General features: G+C 40.7%; 1 protein-coding gene across 4 annotated transcripts in view; it reads right to left on the bottom strand.

Moving 5' to 3' along the window:
- Nucleotides 1-26,895, bottom strand: part of LOC131135135 (unconventional myosin-Ic-like) — a 49,381-nt gene that overhangs the window by 4,444 nt on the left and 18,042 nt on the right. For 2 of the 4 annotated variants that reach the window (XM_058081066.1, XM_058081068.1), the window contains 25 exons: nt 19,587-19,742; nt 17,909-18,024; nt 15,106-15,304; nt 14,547-14,627; nt 13,942-14,121; nt 11,724-11,822; nt 10,778-10,888; nt 9,807-9,878; nt 9,598-9,717; nt 9,309-9,382; nt 8,914-9,019; nt 8,566-8,646; nt 7,204-7,295; nt 6,542-6,636; nt 5,670-5,716; nt 5,509-5,589; nt 5,090-5,195; nt 3,915-4,032; nt 3,398-3,511; nt 3,226-3,302; nt 3,068-3,136; nt 2,892-2,976; nt 1,859-2,018; nt 1,456-1,539; nt 89-182 (listed from right to left, as the gene is read on the bottom strand). In XM_058081066.1, coding sequence (XP_057937049.1) covers nt 89-182; nt 1,456-1,539; nt 1,859-2,018; nt 2,892-2,976; nt 3,068-3,136; nt 3,226-3,302; nt 3,398-3,511; nt 3,915-4,032; nt 5,090-5,195; nt 5,509-5,589; nt 5,670-5,716; nt 6,542-6,636; nt 7,204-7,295; nt 8,566-8,646; nt 8,914-9,019; nt 9,309-9,382; nt 9,598-9,717; nt 9,807-9,878; nt 10,778-10,888; nt 11,724-11,822; nt 13,942-14,121; nt 14,547-14,627; nt 15,106-15,304; nt 17,909-18,024; nt 19,587-19,742 — 2,617 coding nt within the window. Of the gene's footprint in view, nt 1-88; nt 183-1,455; nt 1,540-1,858; nt 2,019-2,891; nt 2,977-3,067; nt 3,137-3,225; nt 3,303-3,397; nt 3,512-3,914; nt 4,033-5,089; nt 5,196-5,508; nt 5,590-5,669; nt 5,717-6,541; nt 6,637-7,203; nt 7,296-8,565; nt 8,647-8,913; nt 9,020-9,308; nt 9,383-9,597; nt 9,718-9,806; nt 9,879-10,777; nt 10,889-11,723; nt 11,823-13,941; nt 14,122-14,546; nt 14,628-15,105; nt 15,305-17,908; nt 18,025-19,586; nt 19,743-20,015; nt 21,433-26,548; nt 26,814-26,895 lie in introns of those variants that run through there. The other 2 variants (XM_058081067.1, XM_058081065.1) reach the window with 2 other exon arrangements.

The raw sequence follows: 26,895 nt of genomic DNA, 5'->3' as shown, positions 1-26,895 counted from the left end.
ATTTAATCCCTTTCCTGATTTTTATGTTGATATTCTACCATGGGAATGATGAACTGAACCTACACATCCGTGTAAGTAGAACACTTACCCAGTCTTGTGCTGAGAAACAGCTTGGGCACACTTTGTGGGTAGTTATCCTTCTTTTCCTTAAATATCTCACTCGCAATCATCTTCTGCTCCATCTAGTCAAACGTAAGGAACAACAAGAAAGCTGATGGTTAGACGAGAAATCCCCCAAACTCAAAGGGTAGAAATCAGAAATGTCAATAACCACAAAGGTCTGGAATGACACGCTACAAAAACAACAAATCATTTAGTTGACAACATTTCATCTTTAAGCTGCTGGTTTTGAAAGAGGTGTAAAAAACTGGAAAGGTCCTCTCCAAACAGAGGAAGAGGTTCATTCATAATGCCGCCTAGAGAGAACATACTAACTCCTTATTTCTAAAATCACAAATACTTAAACTTGCTGATATAGTTCATCTTCAAACATAAGGCTAAAAATAACCAATTACCTAAAAATATCATCCAATACTTCTCTACAAGAGAGGAGAAATATGATCTCAGGGAAGAACTACATTTGAAACACTTATGCTAGGACTATGTTAAAAAGCCATAGCATTTCAGTATGTGGAATCAAACTATGGAATGGATTGAGTAAGGAACTCAAACAATGCACAACGATTCAAGAAACAATACAAACAGTTGATGTTTGCTAAATACAAGGATGAAGAGTCTTGAACCAGTCATGATGTGCTATATATATCACTATATTGACACTTACTATGGTACCCATTATGTCATTGTATGGTCATATCACCTTGTACTTCGGTACGTGACAAAAAAAACTATATTAGGAAAGCAGGAAGTGAACAAATGTAACAGTTAATGATAAAAATAAAAGTACCAGATGGAGGGGTAGGATTTAATAAGCTTTGCTTCTTCCTACTCCTTTTGGACATGTGGAACTGTGAACTGATTATGTGATGCATTCAACTGTAATCTCATGCATGTTCAAATGAAATAAAACCATTACCATTGGCCTGACATCTCTCCTCCAGATATTGTCTCAATCCATGGGAAGAGAGGCCACGAATAAGCTGTTTGTTCGTTCACCACCAACAACAACCCAAAAGTGACCACCCCGAGGGGACACACCCACCAAATAAATAGGTAACCTCCACTTGCGTGAATGTCGACATGGCCTTGATGAGTTGTTTAACAGATGGGTTGTCAACATAAACGGGACCAACTTAAATGGGTTCCAATGTAGTTGTTTTTGGCTTAATTTTGAACCATAACATACATAACTGGGTAAAATAAAACTATAAAATGTTTCTCCAAAGTAGGCAATGCATGAGTATAATCAAATCATACAATTTCAAATACGAAGTGGAGCCGGATCCAACCCAGAGTCAGAGAAGGGCTGCTATAAAGCTTTATATTGAGACTCACCTGGTGTTTCCATTCCGGACTGATTCTCTTGCAGTAGATCCACACCATATTCTGCATGCAAAGCTTGCGCAAATGTTCTGAAGCCTGAAGACAGAGAAAGTGTGTTTTTCTTTGATGGCAATGTCCCAAAAGTACACTGGGAATTTGGCCCATCCCATCAGCCCGCAAATAATGTGACAAATCTTTTTTGCAAACAGTTTCTATTGACTCTGATCCGACCGGATCTTCTTGCTGTCAGAGCAGTTCAGTTCAGTTCAATTTATTTGTCTCCTTTGGGAGAAATTTGGTTTAGAGGCAGGGTACAGCTGCATCAGTGAGTTGGGACTCCAGAGATCAAATTTTCGTTCACCACAGCACTTTTTGACGGCTTCAGCATAGTCGTTAAACTGTGCGTCATCCCTACCTCAGTAAGGGCTGCTGGTGGTGTCGGCCAGCTCTTGTCAAGAACGTTCTTTGGCAGATTCCTTCGCAGTGTCATGAGGAAGGAGTAGCGCACATAATCCAGAAAATACTCATTTTCCGGACAGCGTTCCTTGTGGCGGTAAATGAAGCCTTTGATGAACCTTGGTGTGATATTAGGGATGGGGAAAAAAGATTATACAACAGCCAATGAAAAATCTTGCTATCATTCTTTCTAACAAAAGGGAATTACCGCAATAGTATGAACTAGAAAACATGTCAGGGGAAATTTTTAACGCGTCTGTTGTTGCCTCACCATCTATGTAGCTTAAATGGGGTTACACAGAAAATTACTGATTATAAATAAGGTTCCCCTCCCTGAAGGCGTGTGTGTGTGTAGTTCCTAGTCAAGTGACAAGTTTTCAACTTTGTCAATTATATCGCCATGGTTACACTTTAAGTATGAGTATGAAGTATGAGTATGAACAACAGAATGAACTGCTGCGCTTTGCAGGCCCAGAAAAACAAATCAATCAAACCATTCATTCATTTTCTACCGCTTTTCTTCACAAGGGTCGCGGGGGGTGCTGGAGCCTATCCCAGCTGTCTTCGGGCGAGAAGCGGGGTACACCCTGGACTGGTGGCCAGCCAATCACAGGGCACATATAGACAAACAACCATTCACACTCACATTCATACCTATGGACAATTTGGAGTCGCCAATTAACCTAGCATGTTTTTGGAATGTGGGAGGAAACCGGAGTACCCGGAGAAAACCCACGCATGCACGGGGAGAACATGCCAACTCCACACAGAGATGACCGAGGGTGGAAACCCTGGTCTCCTAGCTGTGAGGTCTGCGCACTAACCACTCGACCGCCGTGCCGCCCATCAATCAAACCAACAAATCAAAATAAAAAATATACACCCATGGACAAATTCAGAGGTAAATGTGCAAACAATGGCTATTTTCTGTTTTGGTTATGTCGACCACCGCTTAAGTTGACAAGTTCCACTCTATTATACATCATCGATACCTGCGGATGGTGTCCGCAGCCTGCCGCCTACGTTTGGCTCTCCTCCGGGCCAAGATTCCCCTCCACCATGCCTGGATGGCAATAGCTGATGAAGACAAACAGGTGATATTATTTAGAATTGTTAAAAACATGACAAATATTCAAGAGCAGGTGAGAGTAAGTAGACTATCCCTCACCTGAGGTTCTGAGTTTTTGGTACTTGGACCTCTGGCTGTAGCCCTTCCATCCTGCCTGCAACATGGTGGCTGAGGGATGACAGCCAGAAAAAAAGATGTATTCAATTAGAGGGGCAATATAGTTGTTTGAACATATCAGCAATTTTATGGGCCCTCACCGAGACTATGCTTCCTGTTCTCTAGGGCCTCCTCGGTGGCAAATAAGGTCTTTGGAAAACGGATGAAGATTTTTGATCTGCAATGTAATGATAAGATGCACTCAGTATATGAGACATATATGAGACCAACAATGTTGTTTGTTCATTCATCAGTTTAGTGTGTATTCATAACCTGCCCAGCTTGTAGTCTTCAGGCTTGTATCCAAGGTGCTTGACCAATGTAGCCACTCCATCAGACAGTTTAGCTTCCCAGTTTGGCCAGGTTTCAGGGCAAAGGGACTTGTACCTAAATATACACAACCATCATTGTTTTATTGTTGTTTTTGTTTGTTTGTTTCCTTGTTTTATTGTATTTTTCAGCTGCGGACCACAAATTGCCCCAGGCCACACTTTGGACACCCATGGCTTAGCATATACAGTCATCCCTTCAGCCCTTGCTATATGGCAGTATTTCAGAAATTACTTAACGATCACTATTTCATGGTAGAGTTATTGTCTATTATTTGTCAAAATTAAAATGCGGAGAACATGCAAACTCCACAGAGATGCCAAGCGGAGAATCAAACCCAAGTCTTCCCGATCTCCTGTGCCTACATGTTAACCACTTGGTCACAGTGCGGTCCCCAGCCAAAAAATCCATTCAAAAAGTCTCGGAATGCAAATAGAAAACAAAAGAATCAACTCATCACCTCTGCAGGAAGACCTCATAACGACGTCTGTAAGCAAAGCCGGCTCGCCTAACTCTCAGATTTTCCATCAGTCCCAGATATTTGACTTGGTGACGGATCAGCACATCGTCAAAGCGACCTGAAAAGGGGGGGGGGGGGGGGGGGGGTGAGAAGGATGAGAAAACGGCTGAGAAAAAAGTAAAGCCTATCAGAGAGTATGAACAAGCAAAAAAATCAGAAGTAGGAGTGACAAAGGACAGAGAAGACATTGTGAAAGAAACAAAAGGACAACTGTCACGTCAGACAAGGCCAGCTCAATATACTGACGGCAACAGAAGCGCTTACATGGTGAAAAACAAAGTGTTTTGTTTGGAATTAGCAAAAGCGCAGGATTAACATGACGTCTCTGAAGAAAATATTAGCCCATGGAAGCTGCTAAGCTGCTTTTACAAGAAAGGTTACAGAATCCTGACACTAACACTTGTTGGCTTTTTCAGCAAATTATAACTTAAAGCTCTTCATTCCAGTTATCGTCAACATAGGCCATCATCGGCATAACTAAAATAGCAATAGCTTTCATTATATTTTATACGGCAATAAGAGTACTTGCGAAAACATTTTTTTTGGTACCTAAAAATGTAAAAACAATCATCCTAATAGCTATGGGTTGAACTTTATACAGTGGTACCTCGGTTTCCGTTATTCATTTGTTCCAAAAGAACAATGAAAAATTAACACGTACAAAAACCGAAGCTATTTTTCCTATAGTGAATAATGTCAATCCAATTAATCGGTTCCAGTCACACAATTACGAACAAAATGTCTATTTAATAGAGAATACTTACAGTTTTACATGCAGAAAACAATTCAAAATACTCATAAATGAGGAACAAAATACACAAACATCACTTTTACTTGTTGTCGTTATCAAACTTGCGGCACTGAAAAGTTCCCTTGGCCCCATTGTGGGTTATGTTGCAACCATACACGCAAAAAAACAAACAAAAAAACCCAACAGAGACCGAGTCACTAACAGTATACAAAAACGGAGGCAAAATTTGTCCAAATCATACAAAAAGCAGGGTGTACGACCACCGAGGTACCACTGTATTTACTATTCTCTAATGACTAGTCCACTTTAAGTCTCAGCAAGAAAACCAAGATTAGGTATGAAGGGTTGAAGAACGACTTCATACCTGATTGCTTGGAATCATTAGGCTTGATGCAGCGGATGTACGACGGCTCCTTGGACATGAGGATCTCCATCAGTTTAGCCAAACTGGCCTTAAACTGAGTGGCTGCCTGGGAAGGCACACAAGCAGACACAAAGACGGATGAGAACACAAATCTAAAACCGCTGGGTGACAGGTCCTTTCACACAAGAGATGAAGTCTTAGATAGGAGCAATGTTCATGTGAACAATGGTGACGTCGTGTGGAGGAGAGGGAGCAGCCTGTCACGGGACCCTGTTCAAGCCAATGTGGGTTTGGGCATTCCTCGGTAAGAGGGAAGCAAGAGAGAATCCCCATCCATACTGAGAAAGGGAACAACATTGCTGCCTGTTCTCTTGTGGGAAAGTGTGTCCACATGGAGCAGAACAGTAACGGAACATTACCGTGTCTGGACGTTTCTTGTCACTCAACTCCTCCCTGTCAAAACACTGGGTCAGGATCTTGTTCTCCGACATGCACATAACCTTTAATAAGAAACGTAAAGGTACCCGAATTAGCCAAAGCCATCAAAGTAAGATGTTGTTGATTATTTTCTCATTCTCACCTCCTTTAGGTTTCTAAAGAGCAGGTCGTTGTTCTTGTCCAGAAAACCTGAACAGAGGATGGATTTGAGGTTTGATGAATACACTGATTTCATTCAATACCATGTGACTGTTTAACCCTCAGGGGATGCATTAACTGACTCAGTACAAAATGTCCTCTCCCAAAAAACGCATAAACATCAGAACAGATACCTCTTTTTTGCTCAGATCTTTCAATCATTCATTCATTAATTTTCTACCACTTATCCTCACGAGGGTTGCGCGCGTTGCTGGAGCCTATCCCAGCTGTCTTTGGGCGAGAGGCGGGGTACACCCTGGACTGGTCGCCAGCCAATCACAGGGCACATATAGACAAACAACCATTCACACTCACATTCATACCTATGGACAATTTGGAGTCGCCAATTAACCTAGCATGTTTTTGGAATGTGGGAGGAAACCGGAGTACCCGGAGAGAATCCACGCATGCACAGGGAGAACATGCAAACACCACACAGAGATGGCCGAGGGAGGAATTGAACTCGGGTCTCCTAGCTGTGAGGCCTGCGCTAACCACTCGTCAATTTTAAACATTAAAATTCCCATTTGAATTCCCAATGTTTCTTTCCGTAAAATAAATGTTGGGTGTCTTTAAGCTAGAACTTAAATATAAATAAGATTAGTAATAAAATAGATTTGATACCTTACTGTTTCTTTCAGTCAACCTAAAAAAAAATCCCAAATATTTTATTATTTTAGCCTTTTAAATGCCCAATTGATTACACAATTAAGATCGAAATAGCAATTGGAAAATTTCTTCTATACATCAATGCAATTCTACTTGTCCCCTGTTACCATGTTTTTGTTATTGTGTTTGCTTAAAGCGTATATGTACCGTTGACATTGTAGTTGACCTCTCCGGCGTAATGCAGCAGTCGAAATTCGTCACGGCCCATTACCTTCCGAGTCTTTCCATCAGCTAGCTTGTGACTGCATCCAACCACATAAAAACACATCATTAACATGGCTTTAATCAGGGATATCCAAAGTAGGGCCCACGGGCCATTTTTAATCACAAAGCTAATTCTGAAATACACACAATTACATAAGCTAAATATTTTTCAGCGTACACTATATAGAGGAAAAATGTAAAGTACAATATAAAATCAATACAGGAATAGTAAATTCACAATCTTATATATCGAGGAAGAAGGTGAGAAATATGTTTTCAAAATATTTGTATTTCATAAGAATAAACAATAACAATTTTGGACTTGTGTCGGAGATCCACCAGTTGAAAAACACTGTTTTAAGACAACCTGAATTGTCATTACTAATGATATACCGTTTATCAATAGATATTACACACATTAGCTTCATCACAATGCTAAGATGTGGATGTTTAGCTCAGATAGCTTAGCTTATATTTTGACTTTACCATATAAAATTATCAAAGTTTCTGTATGCAGCCCTCCGTGAACAGTTTGGACACCCCTGGCTTAAATGGCCCGAGACCGAGCATGGTAACATTTTGTGGAATGCAGGAATTGAACTGACGTGACAAAGTGTGGATGACCTCCCACTGTGTCCTCCAGCTTCTCAAGAAAGGTGATGTCACTGGCATCGCCGGGTCTCAGACACTCTTCATCCTGTTGCAGGAACGGAGGAAGAGTGGTTGGCCAGTGGAATTAGATTAATACTGAAATACTAAGATGATTACAAGAAGGGATGTTCCCATCAGGGTTTTATGCTGCCGAGACCAGTCCCGATAATCCATGAGTCAAATTGTTGCTGCGTTGCAAGCACCTGATGTGAAGATGAAGATGAGTCATGGGTAACTCAAATAACCGTGCATGTCGTTGAAGTAATTTGCCCCGATTGTATGATTTTGCATGATGTGTTGCATTAAAATGTTGTTGAAAACAAGGCAATCAAACAGGTGAAAGCTTACCTTTCACGTCAGACATAATTCATGTAGTAACACCAAATCAGTCTGTATGAATACATTCTTGTGCTGTTTTACCATGGAGGTGTAACATAAATGTCAATAAATAATCATTGATTTGACGTAAACAATGCAATTACGACCCTGTAGTTGACACAGACGGTCATTATTTGCTACTGGATTGAAAATACTGATTTATTTCTTGAAATTCTTGTTTTGAACATGTGAAGGTGTGTGTTCTCATAGTCTATTGTTAATGATGAGAGCACTGGGATTCGATCAATGCCTGGTGCAGACTTTTCCCCTCTTTTATACGTTACTTTTGCATCTTGTTTTCATGCAACAGAGAGGCAAGCTTTGTAATCTTGGTGGTATAAGATAAAATAAGATAAGATATGCTTGTATTCGTCCTTCAGTGGGGAAATTTGCATTGCACAGCAGCAAGAGAACAGAATCAGTTAAGCAGTACAAAATACACAATATAAAAATAAACAAAATAAACAACCCAAGTATGAACAAATTAACAATTTTACCCAGGGTTATATACAAATACAGTTTGCAAGATAATATGAAATTTGAAATGAAATATTATATAAATATATATATTTATGGTGTTTGTTAAATAATTGGTACAGCGATAATGATGAAGTTAACAACAGTACAACACATGTTAACTGACCTACGGTAATTTTCATAGAGATTAAAACCCTTTGGAACTCACATTTGATGTCAGCTTAAGCGGGCACTTTTTAGTAATGGCCTTGACTTTGTCTAGGAACTCCAACAACCGATCTTTATGAGGGGTTTGTAGACAACTCAAGAGGCTAAGTATCTGTTTTTGCCTGAGGAAACACTGGACAGTTTTGTCCTGTTTAATGCTAAGACCACCAGCAGTGATGAGGCCCCCCAGAATGAATTCATTCATCTTCAATGTAACATCAACAGAAGTCTAAGACAATGACAAAATTCCTTACCAGAATGGAGATGATGCCTTTAAACTTCTCCTCCACCAGGTCACAGATGATCTTGTTGTTGAAGTACTGCACAGGTTCCCACTAGAACGATCAAATGAAAGCATTTAATCGTGAAACAGCAACCCTAACGGCATTTTTTTTCCATGAACATGATACTGTATATTAGTGTGACGGAGGTTGACTTTCAGGCCTCTATCATGTATTTTCATACATTTATAACACAACCCATGTGGGGCATCACCAATGTAATTCGCTATCATTTCAACAGTTAATGAGACAAGGAGTTACAACAGGATGGTGACATAATATTTTGTAATGGTAGTCAACATGAAAACTGGATTGTCTGACCGTGATGCCTTCAGCCTCGTACTCCTCCTGCTCAGACTTGAGGGTGAGCTCAATGAAGAGCTGCTGCAACTTCTCATTGCAGTAGTTGATACAGAACTGTTCAAAGCTGCAACACAACCACAGCAGCGGCTGAGTTAGTCCAAAAGTTTATTTACTTTTAAATGAATCATTTACAATGCTATATATGATAACCATACTGCATTGAATGCAGCCATTTATGTCCTAAAAGTTAGAGATTCATCATAGAACCCAACTAGCAATGGGACACGAGACCAGCATTACCATTTTGCCTCAATAACTTTCTCCCATCAGCCATGAGATTTGTGAGAAAACTACTTAAAGTCTTGATGTAACTAAACTAACTGAGACGGCTCAACTCATGAATGATTCCCCACCTGTTGTGCTGGAACACCTCAAAACCATAGATGTCCAGCAGTCCAATGACAGAGTAATGCTTGTAAGAGTCATCCTGAAAGAGAAAGCGTAGGGTAGAACGCTGCCATTGAATAAAACATACACATTTGGTTGAGTCATTTGCATTTCCTGTAAATTAGAATGAATTAATGCATGAATGAAAAATAGTGTGCATGAAGCCTTTCATTGGTATGGTTTAAAAAATGTCCACCAGATGGCGTGCTTCTGCCATTTATTTAAAAGAAAAAAAGTGTGTGTGTGTGTGTGTACCGTGTATGCAAGTGAGGTGTTGATCTTATTCACCAGCCAGGTGAACGTGCGTCCATACACTGCCTTAGACAAAGCATCCCGAGCTGAGGAGGCCTGTTCCAGGTTCAGAGGGCTGATCAGCTGATGATAACAGCAAATAATCAATATTAGGTATTTCTGAAACACAGACAGTGTACAGGCTTTGTCTTTGAGTGTGTATCTCATCCCACCTCCTCTCCCTTGGCAATTATCTTCTTGTGTGTGAGTGCCTCCGTCAGCACTGTCCCATTTACGCCTAACAGCTGGAAAGACATAACAACATTAGAAGGCTCGTGGGCGGGCGATGCAAGTGACAAAGAAAATGAGACAGACGGCAGACTGCTGAGCAGTTGTGACACGGGTGCTGTGGTATTTGTTGTACATGTGTAATTTGGAGAATACTTAAGACTGGGGCTCTCTGTTGAGTTTGTCTGCTGGCTGAATTGTGGAAAAGGAGAATCAATTCAACTTTGATCAAGTAACATTAACAGCACACTCAGTAAATGCCCTTTTCTATACACAAGAAAATCTAATGACATTATGACTTTTGCTCTTTGTTTTGCTCTCAGGTATTTTTCATATTTTATTTCTAGTGTTCCACAGGCCAAGAAAACAAAGGCACTGGCCGCAGCTCTCATTGACGATTTGGTTTGTTAGCTTCCTTCGTAGCGAGTGAACGCTGGTCATTCATCTCTGATAACATGTTGTCCATCTGCGATCATTTAGAATGTGGTCAATTTTTGGGCCTAACATTTTTAACATACATATTTACGATAACTATAACTAACAGTAGGAGATGTTAGAAGGTTTTTCTGCAGTATGCAGTACAGTATGTTCATGATCTTGAGGGGTGCAGTCGTGCTGCACTTTGTACACCTCTGTCTTAAATGATGATGATTTTTTGCCTCAGGTGTTCTAATTAATGTTAATTGGAACCACTACCCCCCCCCCCCCCCCCCCCAGCTGGTTGCTTCTGACAGCTGTTGGATATGTCAACAGAAATGTCCGAAAACATTCTTAAGCCCTTAGAACTACTCTTTTGGTATCATGAGTTCATTCAAAGCGTACTTCAGTAGTGCGTCTTACATACTTAGCGCCAATAAACCTGCGCCCTTTTCCGCTATTCGGAGTGCTGATGTGCTTGCTCGGCCAAACATCTTACCCTTGCCAAGTACTTGATCTGTGTGTCACACGTGATGCAGGCAACCCCCTCCTCGCCACCGTACTGCACATTCCCCAAATGGAGGACACTGGCGATTATGTTCAGCAACTCCTACACAGACAAAGATGAGGAGGTACAATAATATTGGAAAGGAAAATACGGACAAGCGGGAGGGGAGGGAAGGAAAAAAAAGTGAAAAGATTGAAAAATGTTTATTGTTGAGTCAATCTTTATGAACAACTTGGCAGATTAGATTATGTTGACAGGGTCGGTGTACAGTATTTACATGTATTTTATGAGCTCATGATATTATAGTCACTTCTTCCAGACTGTCACACAGAGCCCGAAACTCATTATTACAGTGCTGGGGTTTTCAAACTCTAACACTTGTGGGTGGCAACACTGCAGAATGTGTGAGGTGCAGAATGTGGAAGATCTAGAAAGCTTTCGGCACAGGTTGTCGTGTGTAGCTTCTCTATATTATCAATCTGTAAATCACAGGGCACATATAGACAAACAACCATTCACACTCACGTTCATACCTATGGACAATTTGGAGTCGCCAATTAACCTAGCATGTTTTTGGAATGTGGGAGGAAACCGGAGTACCCAGAGAAAACCCACGCATGCACGGGGAGAACATGCAAACTCCACACAGAGGGTGGGATTGAACTCGGGTGTCCTAGCTGTGAGGTCTGCGCGCTAACCACTCGTCTGCTGTGCAGCCCTATTCAAAGTCCAAATGTGTTTAATTTCCTAATATATAAGATGATGCAATTATGTCCTTAAAAATCTAAATATATTAACATATTAAAAGTAGAAATAAATAATCAAAAAGAATTAATAAATAATAAAAAAATATCAGTAAATAAATTAAAAATATAAAATAACAGATTTTTTTTTTAATAAATATTTTTTTAAAAGTAACAAATACGTATGTCCTTACCTCGACCTCATCCTCGTTAAAGCCAATCACAGTCAAGGCCTTCCTCACCACCTTCCAATCACTGCGATCGTTGATGGAGCTCACTTTGGGACAGTTCCCCTAATAAATCACACAACACACAAACCTGTAAAAACCCTGTAAAGCTCTCAACAACTGTGCAATTACTGCCTAATTACAGTTTTTTTTCCTGAATCAAGCTTTTATGGACCCTGGCAAAATGGTAAGCATGTCCGACAAAGTACACAAAACAGCTGGGGTGGAAATGTGTGCACATGTAAACACTAATTTACACAACAACAACACACATATCTGAGGTGTTTTTTTGCTCACTCACTGTTGCGTGTGTGTTTGCGTGTTTGTGTGCCGGTGTGTGCACCGACGGGGAAGGGTTCCGCCTGAAGGCACATTTCCCCCTTGAGGAATGAGAAAGAGTGCCTATTAAGCTAACACTCCCACCAGGATACCCTCTCTCACACAAATACTTGCAACTCTTCTTGAGGGCTAAAGCTGAGGTACAGTATATAATAAAGTCACTGGATGTTATTACGTTTGTGTTACTGGATCCATAGCACCAAAACTAAAGGAATAAAGAATAAGCTAGCCTCAAAATAAATCTTCAAAAGAAAACTCTTTCCAAATATGAGCTGTTCATACGGTGGAACCTGCTTAAGTCACTTAGTTCCACAACCCATCTATGTGGACCATCTCATCCAGTCCTGGTACACAGTGTTCTTCTTATTACTAAACAAAATGTCAGCTCTAAGTTGACGTCGACCTTAATGATTGACTGCTTACGTCAATAAAATTTGAGAGCCAAAGGTTTCATTTCTATGAAAAATTGGTCCTCTCCGCGCAACATCACTACTGTCTAGTTATACAGCACCATGACGAGCACACACCGACTTCTTGTTCAGTGCAATGTAGGCTTCAAACGAAAAGCACAGCAGTATTGGCCTAGATCAGGGGTCAGCAACCTACGGCTTCAGAGCCGCAGGTGGCTCTTCAGCCTCTTTATTGTGGCTCCCTTTGCAATGATCAAGTAAGTATTGCTTTAAGTAGGTAGAGTAAACATGTTTGTCAACAAATGTAAACAGAGTTTACATTTAAATTATATAGATATTTATGTATATTTATATTCTATATTAGCAAGATCCGATACTAGCAAGAGTACTCGATCAACTCCGCCTTTTCTCCTCTGAACTACTTTGATACCCAAAAATTCCCTCTAAATCTGAGTCAATCAAAATCATGGGAGACTCGCAATTTGCTGCGGACGTGAGCACGTCGCTGCACATTTCTTCAGGCATCAGGTATAAACTTTTGAAAGTTTATGAGATAGTTTTTAATTATGTTTTGCAGCTCCAGTCTATTTTCCTTTAGTAAGCGAGGGGGTAAAATGGCTCTTTTGATAGGAAAGGTTGCCGAGCACCGCCCTAGATTCGACCACAGCAATGAACTCTGGTCTCTGCAGGTTTTTACTAGTCAAAACTTAATACTCTTTTCACAAACATACTGGTTAAAAAAAATACAAAAGATGTGAAGGAAAATCAGAGGCCTGAGATTTACTTGTACAGAATATGAATATATTAGCAAAAACAGACCGACTGGTTGTGTTTGGTAAATGCTGATCGGGCTGTAGTTATGTTACAGCATCCTCCAAAACATTTCAAAGTGAGACTGAAGTTCATGCATAATATATTAATTGAAAACAAAATAATCTAAATTAAAATAGAACACAAATGGAGGACAATCAAGTAATCAATCTGCCGTAGGTTCATAAATCCTTTATTTTTGCCCATTTTCTTAAAAGTCCATTCTTTTAAGTCAGTTTACATTTTTATACCAACAACCACTTACTGTATGTCAGTGTTTCTCAATTATTTTCTGTCATGCCCACCCGGGGGACAGAAATATTCCCCCCTCCCCCGGATTTCACTGAACTTGAAACTGAAAACAGGAAAATGCAACAAAATGGAGAGCGTACAAGTGTATTCAGGAGTCAAATTGCATGTTGAGTACTAGAAATTGGTACATTTTGCATTAAAATTAAAGCCTCTCGCGCACCCCGACAGTTCCTTGTGCCCCACTATTTGAGAAGCACTGCTGTATGTCAACATCAGTCAACCAGTCCAAAGGGCATCAACCTAAACTGGTTCCACTGTATTAGGTATAACATTGACTAAAATGATTAGAAACTCCTGAAGTTCAGCATCCTTACCTTGACCAGATACTGGTACTGCTGAGGATTCCTCTCTAAGCCCAGTCGTCTCAACAGGTCTTCCTCTCCTCCCTCAATCAACTGATAAAAAATATGAAAATTCCTCTCGCCGTGGTTCTGGTGAACCACCCGCGACTTCTCCAGCAGGTAATTGATGATGTGGCCTCCCACCGGGGCACCCTGTCGACGAGACAAAGGCCAGGGAGAGACGGGAGAGGAGAGTGAGGAGGTACGGGAGGAGAGGCTCATGCTCGGGTACTAAAGTGTGATTACGACATGCGGGGTTTTGCAATGCGTGGTAAATATTGAGGGTCGACGAACATGGACGGAGAAGTGGGGGAGTAGAGTGATTCATGTTGCTTCATCAGACAATGATACGCAATGGCTGGAATTTAAAGCCATGATTCAAAATAGCATGGGTGGTACAGTACAGTATATCATTTATACATGTTAGACCAGGGGTTTTCAGAGTGTGGGTGTGCCAGAAGACTCATTGTGCCCCACACTTTGAAAACCCCTGCGTCAGACGCTTACAATCAGTAGCTGAATCAAGACTTTGAAATATTTCATAACGCCAACACGATAAATCAGGCAGTCCCGCTCACCTTGAAGTCAAACTGGATATCCATGTACTTGCCAAAGCGACTGGAATTGTCGTTACGCAATGTCTTGGCATTGCCAAAAGCCTGAGGGGAAGAGAAAGGGTAAAGACAACGATTGGCGGATAGTGGGTAGAACACGGTGTTTTAGGAAGGAAAGTCAAATGAAGGTTAAAATCCCTGCAGTATTTGGGACCACAAATTATAAGATGCAGTGGAACCCGCTTATGTCGACAACTGCTTATGCCGACTTGAGCCATCCAGTCTGAGAGGTGTCGACTTTAACAGGTTTCACTGTATAGCAAACATACACACACATGCATGCATATCCGGATGTGACATTTCAACATCCAAACAGAAGCTACCACTATCATCACAAACGCGACTGTATTCTGTAAAACATGAATTTTACATATAAACATCATAACTCTCATGTTACACTGGCTTTTCAATACCTGCATTAAAGACAACATTGATATTGCTGATCATATATCGAATGAAGACAAAATCAGTCTGGTTTGGGAGTGGTATGAAACGTGTGGCCTAAATCATCGCGGCGTCTCACCTCGAGCACAGGGTTGGACTGCAGCAGGCGGTCTTTGATGGTCTGCACCTGATCGCTGGCTGGACAGGTGACTGCGTAGTACTGCAGGATCTTTTTTGATGCCTCCGTCTTCCCGGCTCCGCTCTCCCCAGAAATGAGGATGCACTGGTCCTTCCTCTCTGTCCTCATTGAACGGTACGAGTTATCTGCTACTGCATAGCTAGATGATTTGAGAGAAAGATGAGCACTTTGTGTTCAAGCTGATAGCCGTACGAGTGTTACATCATGTGACGCAAAAAACAATCTTTGTCTTTAGAACGTCATACTGAAACTAAACTAATGAAAGCTGTACATTGCAATGTGAATGTCTAGAATGTCAAATACAGTGTTTGGCACGTTACTTAAAAAAATAATTAGTTATAGTTACTAGTTACTTCTCCAAAAAAGTTACTCCACTACAAAAGTAACTAGTTACCAGTAAAAGTAACTATTGCATTAGTCGCGCCATGAGCAGGACAGCAAAGATGGGTACCATTAGGTATCTGTAGGTTTGAGTTGCTCACACAAGATGTGGACAAAGTGTTTTTCGGGGACATAATGTACATTTTTTTACGTGTACTTTTTTACCTTTGACCTCAACAAGGTTAAAGTAATGTCTGTACTTCCATTTGGCAAACACTGTCTTCTCACTGGAGTCCTCCTCACTCGCCATCTCTCGCTATGCTGTATCTACTACCAGTTGGATTGCTCTAAACACCCGCCCAATCAAGTTCTCTGATTGGCTGAAGACGCAATCTTACTAAACCTTAGCCAATCCCCATTGCTTATGTGGTTATCGCACCCCCTCCCTTGTCACTCTGCAACATTCTCACTGTGCTGCAGATTAGTTATGAAGTTGGTGATATATTTTTAGGCGGCTTCAGTAACGTGCAGTAACGAGGTGTTGAAAATGGTAACGGCGTTAGTAACGCAGTTTATTTAAATGCTGTTATTCCCATCACTGGTTAAATAACAAGTCAAGTCACTGAAGTCAAAAGAAAATTTCGGGGTCAACAAAAGCAATCGAAGCGGGCACTTTTTCAGGCGTAAGAACAGGTGAACCAGTTATATACAATATACATGCACACCAACACTAGCTAGTAGCTGCTGATGCAAGAGCAGTGGACGGAAGGCACAACCATCATGAAGTCCAGAATGGTAAATACGTGATACAAATTACAGTATAGTAATAGTACAGTAATAATGTTTATTCTCCACATTATTATTTATTATTACACAGGAGCCAGGCAACGACATTTCGTTGGCAATTTCACTGCTGTGTTATTGTGCAATGACAATAAAGAAAGTCTATGTCTAGTATCATTTAGCAGTGACTGGTTTCTATCTGCTCTGATATTTAGTTTAGTTATAGTTATTTCAGCCTCTTTGGACACCTATCTGATACCTGACAAATTACTGGAAGATATCAACCAGCTGGACTACTTTGAGGGTCAGGTTCATTCCGAGGAGTTCCCTCTCAAGGGAGGAAATCTCTCACCAGTATCATCTTTTGCTTACATTTCTTTCCACACCTCCCTTGACTTCACTCTCTACTTGCCAAATTACACTCCCCCCCCCATTCCACTCGGGAGCAAACATTTGGCCTTTGGTTTAAAGAAAAAAAAAAGCAAACACCACATCAGAAAGAGAGCTGGCTTGTGGGAGAATATTCGGTGGATGTCACCTCAATCTCCATTAGGAAAATGTTTGTTTAATCGCTGACCTAATGGGCCGAGGGAGAATTTACTGCCAGTTCCCTGAGAATTCCTGTGGCAACCTTTTAAATAAACACTTTGCCTTGTGGCATGACATCTTCCAAACTATAAGTAGACACTGAGTGTGTTAAAAAGTGAGCTACAGGCAGTCTGGACACAGTTTGACAACATTTACAAGATGTTATGTCATGGCGGAGGAAGATGCTGCATGATACTTCAACAGACTTATTTTAGAACGTAATGGAAAAACAGGGTCACAGGAAGCGCTGTCCAGTGTGAATGAATCAGTGTTGGAGTCAATGTGCAAATGTGTGGTTTAAAGCTGCCAGGATAGAGAAGATACATAGCCTATATTCCGGAAATATATAATTTAACTTAATAGAATATAATTTAACATGCGCTGCCTTTCAATTAAAGTGCAGTAGTGGTTGGTGATGGTGGGGTTGATTTTTTTTGGAAACACCTAGTGGCCTTGTTGAACTTGTGGCATAGTTTGGCACACAAACTGAATGATACAAATGTTAGCAAGTATTTTGTAATACGCTCCTGGCCTTGTAGACCATGTGTCTGTAAGTCATGTGCAAATATAATGATATGATAACCGTGTGGCTTGAGAAATGTCGTATTTTAGAAAGCAGTGTTTAATTAGGACACTAATTATGTCTACCTCGGACAATGTCGCTATTGTCAGACACTAATGATCAAAATACACACATCATTTTCAGTGCATTTTACTTCATTTGTGAATAAAAAAATGAAGTTTCAGTGTTAAAGTACGGCTGTTTGTAAGTTTGTACACACACCAGGATGCATCCAGATGTCATGAAAGCATCTTCTTCCAGTAGAAACATTTATTAAACATATACATTTCTATTGTTTCCATATAGCTACAAAATGTGACTTATTTCACCTTGTGTAGCTTGAATTTATGTCCTTGTTGGTGTAAACATGGCTCCCTCCCTCTGGTTTAGGAACAGACCAATCATAAATACCGCTAATTGCAACTTATAGTCCTCACTGATACAGTACAAAAATACAGTACGTTTATTCATTACAACTTCCATACTTACATGTGTGGTGAGACCTCGTAGAAGTTGACCCCACGGTACCGCTCCATATGGTTCTTTGTGTAGATCTCCAAGTCCCTGTACGGGTTCACGGACACCAGCACTGAGCCGATATAAGTCTGAAAAAGCAAGAAATGGTCACCTTTCATGTTGTGTAATATTTTTAGGACTAAGATTATTCACTTCAGGACTAAAAGAAAGTTGCCTGACTATGAAATTACAGTGGAACCCGACATTTCTCTGACATGCGGATAATGTGCCATAATAAATTAATGTTGAACCTGATTTATTTTCCTCGTTTGTGTAAACTTTTAATGGATGAATTTGGTTAGTAGCAGAAAGAACGGCAGAGTAGTCTACTATGAAAGATTAAAGGAATTTTAGTGCTACTGTATGCTGGAACCTTGAAAATAAGTGGTCGTTCCTTTCTGTTCCGCTACACCTCCCGCCATTCTTCATTTGTTTTTATTGATTTTGACATAACAAATCAGTTTTTGCAAAAACACAAACAACAACAATGAATCAAAACACACGCAGAAGCACGTCGAATACGAGGCACAATTTGTCATAGATATGATGCCTTTGAGTCTCAAATTTTATGTCAACAAAAGTGGTCCAACATGTATGTTGATGTCGGCACTTTCTGTAATAACAACAAACAGTGTGGACTTAAACAGGTTCCACTGCACTAGCAGGTGACTTTTAGTCAACAGCAGTAAAATATGAGATGATCCAATAATGAGATGAACCATAAGCACAGAACAAAAAAGGAGGAACAAAATGAAACCATTCATTCATTTATTTTCTGTAACGCCTGTCCTCACTGGGGTTGCTGGAGCCTATCCCAGCATACCCCAGCATATGGAGACTGGCAAGAGGCCACTCACATTCATACCTATGGACAATTTGGCCAATGAACCTAACATGCCTTGTTACCCGGAGTACCGGAGAATACCCACAGTACCTGATGTCTTGTGTGTGCCTTAAAGAAGTGATGCCTGGGAAGTGACGTGTGACGTCAGCTAGCTAGAATTGACTGTTAGCCGAGTGCTAGCAGCATGTTATGCGTGTAGATGGTGGCCGACAGCAGCTCCTGTGGAATGTTCATGGCATGGGTTCTCTGCTTGTAAAATAAAAAGACTGAAGTGTATCGTGACCACAGTCGGCAACATAGTGGTATTCTACATTGGTCACTGGAAGAAATACACTGTCAATCAAGCCTAGTTATCTTATTTATGTCCAAGATGGTTTATTTTCTATTATTATTTTTACTATGATGGGTAATACAGGCGTAAAGGTGACCATATTTACAGGGCTCTAATAATGGTAAAAATCCGTATTTACATCATAAACTGTTTTTCTATACTATAACTACAAAAATATTCCAATGAGTAACATTGAGTCCTACTTTGTGGAAATTCTATAATTGTGGTTGTGCCTGGAACCAATTAATCCCAATAAACAAAGGACAGCCGTGTTGGATATCTGTAAGAAAGCCAGCATCGAACATCTCTCTAGTAAAGATCTCTAGTTCAGTTAAAACGGCCTCCTGTAAACATCTCCTGGGTGATGGACCAAGAAAACCTCACTGGCTAAGGTCCCAGAGGCACCCTGTGTGTAAAGTTTGTGTTTGGCATTAAACACAAAAAGCCTTCCTGCCCGCCTCAGCGTATCCACTTACATAGATGAGGTTCTCTTTGAAGCGTTTGCGAAGGTTCTCAATGAAAGCTGCTTCGCTCGTGTAGTTCTCCAGCAGGATGAAGTCCTGCACACCCACTCGATCTCTTGCTGTCAGGGCCGACTCCATCATAGCCCGCACCCCGTCAGTACCCACCACCTGGAAGACGACAGGGATGGAATAGACAGGGTGAGGAAATGAATTCAATAACTGGTGCTGTGGACAAAGCATATTTCCCTTTAAATACACTTTTCAGAAGTCCAAGAATTTCGCTCCATCGAGCTCACACTCAAAACTTCCTAGAAATATTATTGAACTTTTTCTGAGGGGAAAAACGTATGAAAGTCATACCTACAACAGTTGAAAAGCAAATCTATAAAAATATACAATACAACCTCACAGAAAGACATGAAAGTAAAATGAATCACTCACATGTTGAAGCTCATCAACGTGTGTAACAGACAGCCTGTATTTTAAAATGGAATCCTGAGTTTGACACAAAAGTTTGCGAATGCTCTCCACATCCATGATTAGCGCGTAGCCAGCAGTTCTCGTGTGAAACCAGCTTTAGAGACTGGAGGTGCAATTCAGAGACAGCCGATTCAAGAACGTGCCTTGTCAACACACACACACACACACATATATATATATGAAAGTACAGCAGGTGGTGTGCCAAGTGGTACAGTAGGGCATTGTCCCTAAGGAAAGACGAAGAGAAAGCTAGACAAAGGGGAAAACTTATTAATTAACACAGCAGGTTGAGAAAAACAAGTGTTACATAGAAGGGTAAAAGAAAGTATTGAAAAGGTGTAAATATAGAAAAATAGTGAGGACAGTGTTTCCCACATGTTAATTATTTGTGGCAGCCCGTTACCATTACCTTTGGACCACCGCAGAAACCAGCTTTGGCGCTACCTTTAAAAAGATTTTTTCCACATATGGCGCTAACACATTCTAATAGGCAGTCAAAATAGCTGTTATAATTGTGTCCAGTAGATCGCAATGTAACCCCAAATAATAGAGGCAGGCTTAAAAATTGATCAAATTTGCTTAAATTCATTTTATATTGTTTGTAATTATGGCCTATGTTCTTTAAATTTTTGCTTGTTGTTCTTAGTCTACTCTGTGGCATCAGGAATAGCATCCTAGCATCCGAAATGTGTTTACTTTCAAGTCTTCTTGCAAAGGTGTTGTTTCATTGCAGTCAAGCCATGCCACGTACCATAAATGTAATTTTTGGGAATATTACCATTCGCTTTCAAAAAACAAACCACATAAAACATAATTACGAGCCATATAGAACATATTTAAGCAAAGTTAAATCATGTCATGGCTCTTCAATTTCCAAGCAATAGCCAACAGCTAGCTTAACAACACAGTGCAAATGGACAAATAAAATGGTCTTGAAGCAGAACGAAAGTTACTGATGGTGTTTACCAAAATATAAAGAGCACAATGCATAACAGGTATGTTAACTCACAACGACAATGAACTACCATTCTCGATTCTTGATGCTACAAAAGAGTGGAATATTAGCTGCACGTTACCTTGAAACTCAGCGCACAAATGTTACAAGGCTCATGCACACACGTACAGGTAATGCAACCATCAACTGTAAGTCAAATAAGGTTTCAAAACATGATACCTTTCTGATGACACAAACCGAAAAGCTCTGCTTTACCCGTCCACACACAAACACTGAGCTGGCCAATTATGTAAATTCGACAACGACTTCGCCGCACATACTTTGCAGTCTTGTGGGAAACACTGAAAGAGCAAGACGGACCCTTGTCTACTGAAATGCAACTACGCTTATGCTGAAGTTTTACGCAAAGACTCACGGGACAAAACCCATTCAATCACATCGCAGCTCTTTTTCCACACAAGCACATGCACATATAAGACCTTAATTCCAACAAGTCTGCATGACAATGTTTGATCCTGTGTTTCAAAGGAGGCCTTTGGTGCATCATGGTGTTTCACATCGGGGTAGAAGCCACAGGAGTCACGTGTGCGTGTGTTTGTGTCGCAGTTGCAGCAGTAATACATTGAATGTGCAACAGTATTGGCAATATATGTCATATCTACAAAATGTGAAAACCGACAGGGACAAAGGGTCTGGACTGTTTAATCGAATATTATGTGCCCCAATATGTCTGTCAACAAGTGTCCAAGTGTGACAGTGTTAGCCGTCACCCTCTCCAAGCAACTATACTGTTGTTGCAGCTGGAAGCTGGTGTTTTTAGCCGATTTACAACGGTTACATGTAGGTTTTCTTGTCACAATGTTGATGACAACAGGTGCACATGATGCCCACACACATCATTCATTACATCAAACAACTGTACTTATTGACTGTATTACTCATCTAATTTGCATAATTGCCCATGCAGACACCGTGTCATGTTTTTAAACCTTATTTGACAACATGACAGTTATTAACTTATGGGTTTCATTCTGTGCAGCAGTACAGCGGTAGACTTGCATGCTTGCACCAAAGCGGACCTCTGAAAACTTTCAGAAGCAATGATAAAAATCAAAAATGAATTTTTTTTTTTAACTGGTTCCATCCATTTTCTATACCGCTGAAGCCTATCCCAGCTGACTACACCCTGGACTGGTCGCCAGCCAATCACAGGGCACATATAGACAAACAAGCATTCACACTCACATTCATACCTATGGACAATTTGGAGTCGCCAATTAACCTAGCAACCTAGCAACCTCCACACAAAGATGCCCAAGCGGAGAGATTCGAACCCAGATCTTCCCAATATCATGACTGTGTGGCCAACATGCTAACCACTCAGCGTCCTCGCGGCCTGGTTTTGGAAATAACCACATAGAATTCAACAAAAATGCACTGTCAGACTGATTGACATATAATTCTGCAAAATAACAACAACAATAACAACAGAGGAACGCTTAAGTTCCAGGAACTACTATTACTAAGGCCGCATTATTTGCAGATGACTAGTTGGTGACTCCAAATGTCTGTGTCCTCAAAACAAATCTGTGAAAGTGCAGGGAACTTCACTTTCAAAACGTCTCTTACTTGATTTTGTATTTTATTTACTTGCAGGGGTAGTATCTGTCTGTTGATTGACCAGTCATCTAAATGTAGACATAATGTAAACTTACCCAAACTATAAAAATATTACAAATACAAATGCTACTAAATTTGAGGGATTTTTTGGGGGGAGGTTATTGGTAAGTAAGGTAGAAGAAATTAGCGAACTTGGAATTTTTGGGAGGTGCACATCAGCTACAGAGAGTTTGGAGGTCAAAATGAAAACAGTCAGCTCGGTAGCATAATTCAGCCTTCACTCCCCACCAGAGACATTCATGACCAGCATAACAGATGACTTGAGCCAGACCACATGGAGCACGGCACAGGAACACAAATACGGGATTATGAATAATGGGAAGATGAGGTCATGATTTACTACAAGGAATCCCAAGCGCAATGCATTACTCATTCACTTCTCCCCTCCTAACTGCTCTGTGCATCGTTCAAATACCCTTCCCGTTCAAGTCCACTGCTTTTCTCTCCATTACTTCATTGTTTCAAATGCTGCTTTCAGTGTTTGGCTTTCCTGAGTAAAAAGGTAGCACACCCCAGACCTCCACCTATTTGTACAAGTCACAAATGTACAAAATCTCAGGAACACACCAAGTATGCACCTTCCTGGTTCCTACATGTCGTCATGCTTTCCAAATCCTGTGGCGCAAACAAAGTAGCTGGTGCCAGTTCTTCCTCAGCTGTAGTTTGGTACTTACAGGAACTTACTTTTAAGTAAAAAATACAAAGCCTAATAGATGACACAGAATGTTAGCCCAAATAAATGGAACTCTTCAGTCAAATCAGTCAATGTTTCACTGTAAGGATGACTTATTTAGCTAATCCAACTGGAGCTTGCAATGCAATATTCCAATGGCTATCAATTATTTTTCCCACTTTTCCAGACCGTTAATGGACATCCAACTATCCACAGTATCTAAAACAAACATCATGAAATCATTTTACAAAGTATTTCCAAAGCAAAATTCAAGGTTCAATTTGCAAAAGGGTGGATATCAGCACTAATCCCTTGTTTCACATGATAAAGTGCCACTACAATAATGGCAACCAAATGACTGCGGCATGCGGGTCTGATAAGGAAAGTTACTTGAAAGGTATTTTGACCTTCATACTTTTTCACCAAGGTGTTTGGCACCCACTTCTCTCTCATGTTTAACACTATCTGAAAGGGAAAAGTGGTTCCAGGAAGACAAATCATTCAGCGACATGGATGCTGCACTTGGAGAGAAAAAGCAATGCAGCTCGTTTTGATACAATCACAAATTCACCACAAACAAAGAAGAGGTCAAAAATCCCAAAACAGGTCTACATAGGTGGCTTCGGATCTGTCAAGAACTGGCTTTTGATGGACACATGAAGGTATTGGTAATACATGCAGTACACACACACACACACACACACACACACACTACCGCTCAAAAGTTTGGGATCACTTGGAAATTTTTTGGGCCAGTCTGAGATATGGCTTTTTCTTGGCAATCCTACCATGAAGTTCAGCATCCTGAAGTTGCCGCTTCACTGTTGACACTGACACTGGTGTTTGATGGCTACTATTTAGTGCAGCTGCCAGATGAGGACCTGTGAGGCTTCTTTGTCTTAAACTACACACTCTCAGATATTTGTCCTCTTGCACAGTTGTGCAGCGTTTTTTTTGTCCTTGTTAGACCCAGTTTGTGCTGCTCTCTGAAGGGAGTAGTTAACAGCATGGTAAGGGATTTTAGTTTTAGTTCAGATTTTTAGATGGGTTTTCTAATAATCTATTAGCCTTATAAAATGATTAACTTAGATTAGCAGCCATACCAGGAAATTGATGCAGGGGACTGACCGTTGTTGATAGTAGGCCTCTATGCAAAAATGTAGATCCTTCTTTGAAAATCATCTGATTCATTTTAACTGTTTGTGAAACGGAAAAAAAGTGTTTGTGAAATGGATAAAAATGTTTGTGAAATGGAAAAAAAAAATTTGTAAAATGCATGAAAATTTGTTTTTCTTTGGAAAACAAAGACATTTGCGAGTGATCCCAAACTTTTGAGCAGTAGTGTACATATATATATGTATATATACACATATGTATAATTTAACATGTTTTTCTATGTTAAGTCAAGACTGACTTGGCCAGCAACACATTGTTCTTTATGCCTCTGGCCAAAGTCACAAGTAAATTAGCAAGCAATCGCTAATTTCACTTTCGATTATGTCATGAACTGCTTGTGATGATGTCAGTCAGCCAGTCTGAGGGGAGAAGACTTGTGCTAAATTCCATTAAATAACCTCCTCCAAAATTCACACTCCCAGTTTCAACCCCAGCTGCAGACTTATTGACACTGTAATCATGATTACCATTGCAACACCCTGCAGGCTCAGCTAGGTTTATTTCCAACACTATGGAGAGCGGTCAGGCAGGTGGGACAACCAAGCAGAACCTACCAACCTGGGTACCAATGTTTGGGCCAAAACATAAACGTGGCACTCGGGGAAAAGTTTTGTCATACATGGACAAGACTACTTCACCATGTAGTCTCAATGGGCCATGGTCACATGACTGCATTCGTGTCAGCTGCACCTTTAACAATGAATGTACTGTATTGTAAACAAAGAGCTGGGTGAAAAGTAATAAACTTTCAAAAGTTTCCCACAATATAAACAAATATCTTAGCTTAACAATCTTAAATAAATCATTATTTCCAAGACTCTGATGATCAACTTACCCGTCCCCAACAGTACTCCATGGATATTCAGCTCCCAAGGTTTTCGTGTAATTACATTTGTATTCCAAACAGCTAACAAACAATTCCCAACCCAACTTGCCAATTTTGATGCTGTAAGGAGTCGGGGGAAGAATGGAAAACCAGACAGTGTCTGGAAGAGCCAAACATAAACTACCGACTTAGCTGAAGTGCGACAGGCGTGCAAAAAGTGTATTATCCACATAGGCGTCCATCTTCAACCGACATACGGCAAACAATGTCTTGGAAAAGTCATCGTTGCAGAAGAGAATGAATGTCAGTGTAAATGCACACCATTGGGAGAGAGAGAGAAAAAAGAAGTAGGAACTTAAAGTCACAGAGGCTCTCGCAACAATGCACTGATGCATCAACACACTTTTTGTCAACATGCTGGTGCACACTCAATGAGTGCTAGAACTGAATCCTACAGCGCTATAGTCATAACCCTCTTTGGTTGAATGGCGACAATCAGTATTGTTACATTGATGAGACATGACATTAATAGGGGTGCAACGATTACTCGAATAATTCCGGAAAAACAGAGCAAAAGGCACAATAAGAAAAGGCGCCAACAACCAATAACATAAAGCGTTGCAAATAAAAAACACAAAAAAGAAGGGAGCCGGTTGTGTATCAAAATTGTACATTTTTATGTCGTCTAATTACTCGCACATTTTCACCATTCGCAGATGGCCTAGGACATAACCCCTGCAAAAATCGGGGATCTACTGTATCGATACTCAATATACCACCACAGTGCTAGTGACTGCCAAATAATGTCGCCTGTCCACACAACGTCGCAATGGGATTGCCATACACTGTGGGAGGAGCAAACACGCATTGTGACAAGGACACGCCTTCTTATACATGCTGAGGCTCCAAAGGGGATCATTTCAAGAACAGCTAAGGTTAGGATAGTCAACTGGACAATGAAGCAACAATCACCTCTATCTTTCAGGTTGAAGACAATTAGTATAGCAACATCTCCTGCTTCTTCTTCTACATACTTCTTCCATCATCGTGTTGGGAGTACAATCTTCCTACCAAACTTTGAAAACTGCACACAATCCAATGCATTTTATAAACATTCACAACCAACACTTTTAAAAGGCCAAATGGCATCTTCTGTGGAATAGTCGAGAAGCTGAAGGTCTTACCAAAGGTCTGTACTTCATGACGCCTTGCTCCAGTGATTTCGAACGGGATCGGTCTCCACTGAGCTGGCAGTCCCAGCTATCAGTGCCTGGGTTGTAGCACAGCGTCAAGGCCGCTATTTGGTTTGTTTTTAGAAGCGTTCCCCTCCGTCCTGAGAGCCAGCTGCCATCGCGTCTCCTCTTACTGCTTCTAATACAACAGTTAGTTCACCCACCGTCTCACCGTGCACTCATTCCCTCATTTTCCTTTCCCTCCCTCGCTCCAGAGGAAATAGTCTCTGTGTTGGGTGACACATAACTCCCCGCCTCCCTACCCTCACCCTGCTTCAATGCCCCCCCCCCCCCCACCA

Source organism: Doryrhamphus excisus, chromosome 8 (assembly GCF_030265055.1).
Source record: "Doryrhamphus excisus isolate RoL2022-K1 chromosome 8, RoL_Dexc_1.0, whole genome shotgun sequence".
NCBI lineage: Eukaryota > Metazoa > Chordata > Actinopteri > Syngnathiformes > Syngnathidae > Doryrhamphus > Doryrhamphus excisus.
The sequence above is the reverse complement of the archived record's forward strand: the minus strand, read 5'-3'. Positions and strand labels throughout refer to the sequence as shown.